We start from the raw sequence: 12090 nt of genomic DNA, 5'->3' as shown, positions 1-12090 counted from the left end.
GTTTTCCAAATTTGCTGGCATATTGAGTGCAGCACTTTCACAGCATCATCTTTCAGGATTTGAAAGAGCTCAACTGGAATTCCATCACCTCCACTAGCTTTGTTCGTAGTGATGCTTTCTAAGGCCCACTGGACTTCACATTCCAGGATGTCTGGCTCTAGGTCAGTGATCACACCATCGTGATTATCTGGGTCGTGAAGATCTTTTTTGTACAGTTCTTCTGTGTATTCTTGCCATCTCTTCTTAATATCTTCTGCTTCTGTTAGGTCCATACCATTTCTGTCCATTATCGAGCCCATCTTTGCATGAAATATTCCTTTGGTATCTCTGATTTTCTTGAAGAGATCCCTAGTCTTTCCCATTCTGTTGTTTTCCTCTATTTCTTTGCATTGATTGCTGAAGAGGGCTTTCTTATCTCTTCTTGCTAGTCTTTGGAACTCTGCATTCAGATGTTTATATCTTTCCTTTTCTCCTTTGCTTTTTGCTTCTCTTCTTTTCACAGCTATTTGTAAGGCTTCCCCAGACAGCCGTTTTACTTTTTTGCATTTCTTTTCCATGGGGATGGTCTTGATCCCTGTCTCCTCTACAATGTCACGAACCTCATTCCATAGTTCATCAGGCACTCTATCTATCAGATCTAGGCCCTTAAATCTATTTCTCACTTCCACTGTATAATCATAAGGGATTTGATTTAGGTCATACCTGAATGGTCTAGTGGTTTTCCCTACTTTCTTCAATTTCAGTCTGAATTTGGCAATAAGGAGTTCATGGTCTGAGCCACAGTCAGCTCCTGGTCTTGTTTTTGCTGACTGTATAGAGCTTCTCCATCTTTGGCTGCAAAGAATATAATCAACCTGATTTCGGTGTTGACCATCTGGTGATGTCCATGTATAGAGTCTTCTCTTGTGTTGTTGGAAGAGGGTGTTTGTTATGACCAGTGCATTTTCTTGGCAAAACTCTATTAGTCTTTGCCCTGCTTCATTCCGTATTCCAAGGCCAAATTTGCCTGTTACTCCAGGTGTTTCTTGACTTCCTACTTTTGCATTACAGTCCCCTATAATGAAAAGGACATCTTTTTTGGGTGTTAGTTCGAAAAGGTCTTGTAGGTCTTCATAGAACCGTTCAACTTCAGCTTCTTCAGCATTACTGGTTGGGGCATAGACTTGGATTACTGTGATATTGAATGGTTTGCTTTGGAAACGAACAGAAATCATTCTGTCATTTTTGAGATTGCATCCAAGTACTGCATTTTGGACTCTTTTGTTGACCATGATGGCTACTCCATTTCTTCTGAGGGATTCCTGCCCGCAGTAGTAGATGTAATGGTCATCTGAGTTAAATTCACCCATTCCAGTCCATTTCAGTTCGCTGATTCCTAGAATGTCGACATTCACTCTTGCCATCTCTTGTTTGACCACTTCCAATTTGCCTTGATTCATGGACCTGACATTCCAGGTTCCTATGCAATATTGCTCTTTACAGCATTGGACCTTGCTTCTATCACCAGTCACATCCACAGCTGGGTATTCTTTTTGTTTTGGCTCCATCCCTTCATTCTTTCTGGAGTTATTTCTCCACTGATCTCCAGTAGCATGCTCAGTCAAGTTCAGTTCTTCGCGACCCCTGTATCCCGCCAGGCTCCTCAGTCCATGGAATTTTCCAGGCAAGACTACTGGAGTGGGTTGCCATTTCCTATTCCAGGTAATCTTCCTGACCCAGGGATCAAACCCAAGTCTCTTGGGTCTCTTGCACTGGCAGGCAGATTCTTTACCACTGAGCCACCTGGGAACCATAAGTGGCCTGAGGTGACCTCTCAAAATTGTGTGCTATTTATTTGACCCAGAAAACCCCACAAAATCATGTAAATCAAGAGGCTCAAATCTTCCAGTTCACTTTAAGAACATTCGTGAAACTGCCCAGGCCATTAAGGGTATGCATATCCGAAAGGCAACCAAGTATCTAACGGATGTCACCTTTAAGAAGCAATGCGTGCCATTCTGTCATTACAATGGTAGAGTTGGTAATGTGGGCACAGGCTAAACAGTGGGTCAGGGATGCAGTGGATGCAGGGTCAGTGGCCCAAAAAGAGTGCTGAATGTTTACTGCACATGCTCAAAAATGCAGAGAGTAATTCTGAACTTAAGGGCTTAGATATAGATTCTCTAGTTACTGAGCACATTCCAGGTGAACAAAGTCCTCAAGATGTGGCACAGAACTTAAGAGAGTTCATGGTCAGATCAACCCATATATGAGCTCTCCTTGCCACATTGAGATGATCAATTCTCACTGAAAAAGAACAAATAGGTCCTAAACCAGAAGAGGAAGTTGCATAGAAGATACCCTAGAAGAAACCAAAGAAATAAAAACTTATGGCCTGGGAATAAATGCTGCAAAAAATAAATGTAAACAAAAGTAAAAAAAAAAAAAAAGTATCCACTATTCAATCTCACTTTAAAGTCTATTATTTTCCTGGAAAAAAAAAAAAGATTCATAATCAGAATCTAGGTAACTTTATCTACCACGGTTGATGAGCAACGCCAGCTATTAAATTTGTGCTTTGTCAACCTAATCTATCATGGAGAAGGAAATGGCAACCCATTCCAGTATTTTTGCCGGGGAAATCCTATGGACAGAGGTACCTGGAGGGCTAGAGTCCATGGGATCGCAAGAGAGTTGGACATAACTTAGCAACTAAACAACAACCTAATCTATAGCAAATGCCTTATTCTCCATCTATCCTAAACTAGACCGAGAAAAACTGATTAAGACACTAGTTTTCTTCCTCTTTATCTCTTCTTTGGACTTTTTAACTCTTCAATAAGCAAAGGTCAAGAAAGAAAACAGGAAATTAATCAAGGTGACTATGTGCTAGAAACTGAGAAAAGTTTGTTGGGGACAAAGTTTGAAAATACAGCTTTAAAAGCACAAACTGGCAAATTAAAGAATATTCCTAAAACTGGAACTTGTTTAAATTAGGTGACTTTTAAATACGGATAGATCACAAGGTTTATTAGTCCCTGGCTCTCGATGCCATTCCTGCTATTACTTTATTCATTTCTCTCTATCACAAGATACTTTTGAAAAGTATATCTCTAACAGCCTATTTAAAATTAGCATCAAGCTACTCTACCATTATTTAAAATTCAATATTAAAGGAAAAATACATGCCTCTTCTCTACCAATCAGGTACCCTTTCTGAGTTTCCTCAAAGATACCATAATCACCCCAAGTTACTTCTTCCATGGGACTTCCCTGGTGGTCTAGTTGCTAAGATTCCATGGTCCCAATGTAGGGGGCCTGGGTTTGATCCCTGGTCAGGGAACTAGGTCCCACATGCTGCAACAAAGATGGAAGATCCTACATGATGCAACTAAGACCTAGAGCAGCTAAATAAATAAATAAATAAATAAATATTTTTTAAAAATTTACTTCTAACTCTCATATTCAAATAAATTACTAAATCCCATTAACATTTTATCTGAAGGAGCTTAATTGTCATGTAAAGCACTTAGCACAATACTTGGCAGGTAGTAAAAGCTTGATAATTGATGGCTATAATTGACAGGCATACACAGAATAAGAGCTCTCAAACAATTTGGTTTGTGCAACCTATAATCACCACTCACCTCAGCTTCTTGATGCTGAGAGGTGGATTGTAGATAGTGCCACAAGCAGTTTGCTGGTCCTCAGAGGTCTTCATATCTAGATCCTCTTCCTGCAACAGTCTCTCAGGATCAGAAGGGAGATCCTTCAAGGATATTATTTCATGAAAAGGAGTGGATGCAAAACGAGCTGCTCTAGCGAAGTCACAAGTGTCTTCTGGGTTAGGACAAATAGTTACATTCCTGAAACCTGTGATAATAGCATCCTCACTCAAGGGCTCAATTCCTGTAAATTCATCCTGAAATAAAAACCACATAAAATTTAGCTGAAACATTTCAATGAGCATATGAATGGCCTATATTTTTTACTGAAAGAGGCATTAGATAAGTGATTTTTAACACAGAATCTCTAGAGAAAGACAATTTTTAAAAGTACATCTTTACATCTGAGGAAAAAGGTTCTGTATTATGAAAACAGCAAACTATATTTCATCAAAAATACACTGAAGATTCTCCACACAAAGAAAAATACTGGACAATGTTTTCTCCTCAATCAATTTCACCTAGGAACCAAAGAACCAATACCATTTTTCTTCTGGCTTTGGCCTAGAATACCCTCTGGTAATCAACTATCCTCCTAGCTTTTAGGTCTTATTCTATGACAATTTTTATTTTATTTCTAAAAGGTAACTCGTGATCATGGGCTTCTCTGGTGGCTCAGTGGTAAGGAATCTGCCTGCCAATGCGGGAAACATTGGTTCAATCCCTGGGCCAGAAAGATCCCCTGGAAAAAGAAATGGCAACCCACTCCAGTGTTCTTGCCAGGAAAATCTCATGGACAGAGGCGCCTGGTGGGCTACAGTCCATGGAGTCACAAACAGTCAGACATGAATTAGCGACTAAACAACAATTCAGGATGATAGAAGATATGGGGGAAAAAATATAAAATAATGGAAAACACTTAAAATATGCCTTTGTCTTTAAAAGTAATACAAGTATATAGTTTTAAAAAGTCAACTATTTTAAAAGAATCTGTAGTAAAAAAGTCTCCCTCCCACACTTGATCCTCCTATTTCTCCACCCCAGTTACTATTGGTATGTGCGTGCTAAGCCACTTCAGTTGTGTTGACTCTTTGCGACCCTATGAACTGTAGCCCACCAGGCTTCTCTGTCCATGGGATTTACCAGGCAAGAATACTGGAGTGGGTTGCCATGCCCTCTTCCAGGGGGTCTTCTGGACCCAGGGATCAAACCTGCATCTCTTGTATCTCCTGAATTGGCAGACAGGTTCTTTACCACTCGTGCCACCTGGGAAGTCCCCAGTTTCCACTATCCAGAGACAACTGCTATGACCATATACATCTGGTAGGATACATGCATATTTTATGCATTTTAAAAAGAGGTTTTAAAACAAGTGAAATTACAGCATATATGCTAGTCCATATTATTCATTATCATTATATTTTTTAGTTTATTTTCTGTGCTATTAAAAATTCTTTAAAAACATGTTGGTAACACTGTGGGTCTATCAGAAGTTGACCAACTGTTTTAGGCTATTCCCCGTATTTTACTATCATGAAACTATTTTAAGTATTCTTATAGATTTAAATCTTTAGGAATATGTTAGTTTTCTTAGGAATAATTCATAAAAATAGAACTACCAGATCAAAAAGGTAATGGGACATTAAGGGTATTTATTCATACTGCCCAACTTCCCTCAGAAATATTGTACCACTTTATACATTTACCTGAAGTACACAAAAGTGCCTATTTCATTTAACCCTCATAGATACTAGATATTAATTTTCTAGATCATTACCAATATGACATATACTCCGAATTTCTGGTTCAACATAATTAAGTAGAGGTGAGAGATACATCTAGAAGAAACAATAGATGAAACTGAAGAATCGTAAGATTAGAGTAAAATAGATGTCTGTAGTCTATGGATACATTTTATGCAAATACTATTTATGGCCCAATTAGTTTAGACACTTTAAATATGATTTTTTTTTAGGGAAAAAAATGCTGGTAGGTACCTATTAACAAAATTCAAGTAAAAGGTTTAAGACAAAAAAACCTAAGATATCCTCTTAATAATTTAGTCCATCCTTGAACATCTGAACCTAGAACCACTACCTCCAAATCCAGCCTATTCTCTGGTGGTATTCTCCAGAATCCAGTATGTAAAAATTACTCTTCTACATCATCATCTTTATTATCTACATTAGAATTACCTGGGCAAGTATTTAAAACAGACAAAAATACATACTTGGATTTTATCTCTGGAAATTCCAATTCAGTATAGTTGGAATGGGGCCTCAGCACCTTCAGTCATACATGGCTCCTGAGGTTCTTCTGGGTTGCTGCAAATTTTCTGTATCTTGATATATGTGAAGACTACATGGATATTCACATATTTAAAATTTTACCTAGCTGTACAATTAATATTTGTGCAATGTATCTATATAAGAGCTCTCTCTCTCTCTTTAGTTGCTAAGTCGTGTCCAACTCTTGTGACCCCATGGACTGTAGCCTGCCAGGCTCCTCTGTCCATGGGATTCTCCAGGCAAGCATACTGGAATGAGTTGCCATTTCCTTCTCCAGGGGATCTTCCCAACCTAGGGATCAAACCTGAGTCTCCTGCATTGCAGGCTGATTCTTTATACCAACTGAGCTACTGAGGGAGGTCCATGGATATAAGATATACCTCAATAAATGGGTAAACAAAAAGAAAAACATGTTTGATTCATTGGAATACACTGATTTAACACTGTTTTAAATCATTATAGATACTGATCATGTCTCCCCTTATAAGCTTCAGATTAAACATGCTCAGTTCTCTTTAAATATTAAGACAAGTTTCCAGATGCTGGTTTAAACCTTCAATAAAATGTCATTGATAAAGTTTATTTACTTTGACTTGAATGTGTGCAGGGTCACTAGTTCACAGTGGTTAAAACAGAACATTACTACAAAAAAAAAAAAGGTTGGTTCACATAACTTTCATTGCTACAAAATTTTTTTTATAAAGAAAAAAGATCCTGGGCTTTGAAGACAGTGATCTTTCCCTACTTAAAAAAATTGAGATATAATTAACATACCAAAAAATACACTCTTTTATAATGTGCATTTCCGTGGTTTTTAGTATCACACATTCATAAGGCTTTGCAACCTTCACCACTATCTCACTTGCAACCATCACCACTATCTAACTTCAGAACACTTTCATCACCTTAAAAAGAAACACTATATCAATTTGTGGTCACTTTCCAATCCACTCTCTCCCTAATCCCCTGGAAATCCTAATCTATTTTCTGCCTTTATGAAAGACTTCTGTTTATTTCACATAAACAGAATAATACAGTATGTGTTCTTTTAGGCGTGCTTTCATTTTAGCAGTGTTTTAAAGATTCACCCATGTTGTAGGATATGTCAATATTCCATTCCTTCTTATGGCTGAACACTATTCCACTTTACAGATACACATTTTGTTTATCCAAGCATCAGGTGATGAATGTTTGGTTGTTTCCTGTTATTGGCTCTTACGAACAATGCTGCTATGAACATTTATGTAGTTTTTGTGTGATGATATGTTTTAAATTCTTTTAGTTATCCTTCAATTAAAAATTAATTAAATTAAAAAATTCTTTGGGATATATTTACCTAGGAGGGAACTGCTGGACCATATGGTAACCCTATTGTCAACATTTTGAGGAATTGACAGATTGTTTTCCAAACAGGTTGTACCACTGTACATCCTCATCAGCAACGTATGAGGGTTCTAGTTACTTAACATCCTCACCAACAGCTGTTATTTTGTCTTTTTGATTATAGCCATCCAAGTGCATGTGTATAGTATTTCACCATGATTTTGATTTGCATTCTCTGATAACAGTGTTGAGCATCTTTTCATGTGCTTATTTCAAGCCAATGATTTTTACTTTAACTCTAAACTTCTGTGAGAAATGAATGAAACTATACACTAGCCCATTTATATAAACTTAGGGATACTGTTTCTTACACAAACATCTGGAGATACATCCTCATTTGAGGTGATGCTTTCTGAAGTTTTGAGAATTGCAAGAGGTCTTCGTTGGGCTAAAACACGTGAGGGAGCTGCAGAAGGACTAGAAAAAGACATCCCATTTAGCAATTTTTCTCTTAACACAGATAACAGTAACCTCCTATTTCACCCTTATATATAATAATAGAAAACTTTTAATTGTTGAAACAAAATAAATTAAAAAAAACCCTCAAACCTGACAGGCTTTTTTTCTGAAAGAAGAGATTCATCAAAAATGGAGAAAGGTACACTGGAACCTATAGAAAGAGAGACTAAATTTACACTCTTTAGAGTAAATGCCCTACTCTTCAAGACAATTAGGTCAATTAACATTTTTGCTGTCTGAAAGCAGAAAAACAATTTTATCTTTTATAATAAATAATTTCCAAAGTACAAAAGTAAAGATCACTTAATAACAATGATCTAAACATGGATGATCTTGTTTCATCTTTATTCCCCATCACTGCTCCCCAAATCTAACCCAACTCTGAATTATTTTTGAAGCAAATACAAAACACCATATCATTGCATATGTAAATATTTCAGTACACATTTCTTAGAAATAGTGTCTTTTTACAAAACATAATCTCAAAACATGATCATATCTACAGAATTAACCATTTCTGAATTCACACATACAATCAAAAGTATCACATTTTATCAAAACTTTTTAGAAAGTTTGAATTAGGAATGCAAAGTAGATTCAAACACTGTGACCAGTTGAAATTGTCTCTTTAATTGCTTTTATTTTATAGGGTTTTTGTTTTTGCTATTAATTTTTTATTTTAGAAACTGGGTTGTACACCCCATAATGCTGGATTTTTGGCCAATTATATTTTTGTTTCAAATGTTCTTCTATGCCTTGCATTTCCTATAAACTGAATGAAAGCATGAGGAGGTTCTGTGCTCTGCTACTGCTAAGTCGCTTCAGTCGTGTCCGACTCTGTGCGACCCCATAGATGGCAGCCCACCAGGCTCCCCCGTCCCTGGGATTCTCCAGGCAAGAAAACTGGAGTGGGTTGCCATTTCCTTCTCCAATGCGTGAAAGTGAAGCCGCTCAGTCGTGTCCAACTCTTAGTGATCCCGTGGACTGCAGCCCACCAGGCTCCTCCGTCCATGAGATTTTCCAGGCAAGAACACTGGAGTGGGTTGCCATTTCCTTCTCCAATGCATGAAAGTGAAAAGTGAAAGTGAAGTCGCTCAGTCATGTTCGACTCTTAGCGACCCCATGGACTGCAGCCCACCAGGCTCCTCCATCCATGGGATTTTCCAGGCAAGAGTACTGGAGTGGGGTGCCATTAGCTAGAGTGCACTAACTAAAGTGAAATATTATTTTATAGTTAGTATAAATTTAAATTACATTTAAAATCAAATATTTTTAAGCAATGAGTTATTTTACAAAAATATTTTTTCAAATGTCTATCCTATATTGAATTATATGCTAATAAATTGAACTCCATGATTCAAAGATTACAAACCTGAGTCCCTCTCTTTGCTTTCTTTCACCTCCTTTTACTACAATCAATAAAATTATTTATACTTGTTACATAATGCATTTGTTATCAGTAAGGTCTTCATGAGATTGTCAAATACAACTCACTTTTAGAATGAGGTTGTTCTTGCCAAACGTTTTCTGCAAGTGATGTTTCCCTGTGAAGAAACTCGATTTTAAACATGTGGCTTACTACCCACAGAACAAATTATTTAATTTTCAGAAGTCCAAGAGACTTTTTAAAAAATTAAATACAATCTTCATTCTAAGATAAAGAAAATATTCTAGTACCATTAAACCAAATTCTTTAAGATAGAACCTTCAGTCATTAGAATTGTTACAGAAATATATTTGATAGCAGACATCAAGTTACATTAACAATATAAGCAGATTACAAAATGATAAACCTTCATTTTTATAAAGAAATCCAAAACAACACATAAAGAAGAAATAAAGCAATGTTAATACTAGTCATCTTTTAGTGGTAGAAATGAGTGGTTTTACCATTTAAAAAATTATTTGGTTGTTATTATAAGAAATACGTTATTTTTTTTTTAATGGAAAAAAGCCAGCACCTAGACCTCCTTCATTAGTATCAAAGCTGACGTTGTGACAAAGAGTTGCAAAAATCATGTCTCAATACTATAAAAGTTAAGGAGACTTCAAGTCTAGAGAGTCAAAGGCTGGTTCTAAATGCCCTCCTTCCTATAAGTATCATTTCTTCCACCAATGTGGTCCTACCTGGCACAAGAGTTTACTGGGCAAACAAAATTGGACAGAGCCATTCCTGATATTTCCTGAGACTCTGAAGCAATTGGCAGTTCAGCTGTCTCCTTTGTAGGCATCTTTTCTTCTTGCTATTTGCATTAAATAAACAAAATTAGTATGTCCCTCTTATCTAGAAAATGCTACCTATTTTCAAGTTTTAGTGCCAAAATTAGCTTTACTATACACTTTCCCAAGATATTTACTAACCATATAGAATGTCTGTCCCACAGAAGTTCTTAAATTTATGTTACCAGTATAAACTGATACTGCTGTACTTAACTAAGTAGTGGCAAGCAAATACACACTAAATTTCTTTAGCTAATCTCATTTTAATTGAACATAACTAGAATAAAAAATTAAAGTCAGAAGTAACAGAATAGTGATTTAGAGTATAACTAAGATGTCAATAAATTATATCACTTATATGCCACAAATTCCATTTGAAGTCACCTGTTAAAATTACTTTTCTGCTCAACTTTGCTGATACTAGTAGCTAAGAAACTACCAAAAACTGAGTGGGCACTGGCAGGACTTTTACCTTCTATATTTTCATATTTTTAAATTTGTTTCAATAAGCATTAGTTGTTATGTACTGAAAAGAGAAAATGACCTGTTCATTCGCTCTTTCTTGCTGAGTAGTTTGGATTTCTTTTAGCTTCTTCTCCATCTCTTCAATCTGTTTCTGCATTTCTGCTCTCTTCTCTGCACTGGTCAGTAGCTCAGCTAGAAACAGTAAAGTTGGCTGAGGCATTACTCCTCATAGCAATTTATCCTGTCAAAGATTGTCTTTGGGACAGTCAATATTACAGATAAGAATGACACAAATGGAGCAAAGTCCTCAACTTGAGGTCTCGGTCTCTATTATTTATTCAGTCAATAAGAAATAGAAATCTATTACATGCCAAGCACAACAAGGTATTTAGGTTTTAGTGGCACATAATACAAAGTCCTTGGTCATGTGATGCTAATGTTCAATTTGGCAGAGACAAACACACAGAAATTAACAAGATAATCAGTGCTAAAAATAAAAATTAGGTGATGTGAAAATGTGTTATTGGGTAGGGGAATGGAGGTCAGGAGCTACTAAACCAGTGATCAGGGGAGATCATCTAAGTCAGTTACATTATGAAGCTGTAACCTGGATAACAAGAGGCTGGTCATATAAAGATCTGAGGAAAGTTTCTAGAGCAAGGGACTAGATGGCATAAAGGCCCTAATGGAGGAACAAGATCACTGGTACAAGGACTCAAAAGAACACCAACATGATTGTAGCATAGAAATAGGGAGCAAAGTAAAAGATGAGATTGGAAAGTTAGGCAAGGGCCAAATCATGTAGGGTTTATAAGAGTTTGTACTGCATTCTAAGACAATGAAACAACATGGGAGAATTTTAAATAAAGGAGGGACATGACCTGATTTTCCAAAAATGATAATGTGCTGTGAACACAATGAATTTTGGGAAGGCCAGAAAGAGGGCAGAAAGTCTTAACTGTAGTAGTCCAGCTAAAAGACTGTGGTTTGGACTGAGGTAATAATGGGACTGGTGATAAATGAAAGATGTATGAAACTTTTTGGTGGCAAAGTTGGTTTATTCGTTAGATGTGGGGGAATGGTAAGGAAAGAGGGATAAAAGATGCCTTTCAGAGTTTTTTTGGGGGAGCAGAAGATATTAAGAAGAGGTAGCAAGAATACACAGAAGAACTGTACAAAAAAGATCTTCATGACCAAGATAACCATGATGGTGTGATCACTCACCTAGAGCCAGACATCCTGGAATGTGAAGTCAAGTGGGCCTTAGGAAGCATCACTATGAACAAAGCTAGTGGAGGTGATGGAATTCCAGTTGAGCTCTTTCAAATCCTGAAAGATGACGCTATGAAAGTGCTGCATTCAATATGCCAGCAAATTTGGAAAACTCAGCAGTGGCCACAGGACTGGAAAAGGTCAGTTTTCATTCCAATCCCAAAGAAAGGCCATGCCAAAGAATGCTCAAACTACCGCACAATTGCACTTATCTCACACGCTAGTAAAGTAATGCTTAAATTCTCCAAGCCAGGCTTCAGCAATATGTGAACCGTGAACTTCTAGATGTTCAAGCTGGTTTTAGAAAAGGCAGAGAAACCAGAGATCAAATTGCCAACATCCGCTGGATCATGGAAAAA

General features: G+C 36.9%; 1 protein-coding gene across 1 annotated transcript in view; it reads right to left on the bottom strand.

The window, feature by feature from the left end:
* The window catches only part of BUB1B (BUB1 mitotic checkpoint serine/threonine kinase B), a 55423-nt gene that overhangs the window by 12327 nt on the left and 31006 nt on the right, over window positions 1-12090 (bottom strand). Inside the window, exons 10-15 of the mRNA XM_010847941.1 lie at window positions 10539-10651; window positions 9902-10017; window positions 9269-9318; window positions 7865-7925; window positions 7627-7732; window positions 3627-3901 (exon numbers count right to left, since the gene is read on the bottom strand). Coding sequence (XP_010846243.1) covers window positions 3627-3901; window positions 7627-7732; window positions 7865-7925; window positions 9269-9318; window positions 9902-10017; window positions 10539-10651 — 721 coding nt within the window. The remainder of the gene's footprint in view (window positions 1-3626; window positions 3902-7626; window positions 7733-7864; window positions 7926-9268; window positions 9319-9901; window positions 10018-10538; window positions 10652-12090) is intronic.

Source organism: Bison bison, unplaced genomic scaffold (genome assembly GCF_000754665.1).
Source record: "Bison bison bison isolate TAMUID 2011002044 unplaced genomic scaffold, Bison_UMD1.0 scf7180017864259, whole genome shotgun sequence".
Classification (NCBI taxonomy): Eukaryota; Metazoa; Chordata; class Mammalia; order Artiodactyla; family Bovidae; genus Bison; species Bison bison.
Note: the sequence above shows the minus strand (reverse complement) of the source record. Positions and strands in the feature narration are given on the sequence as shown.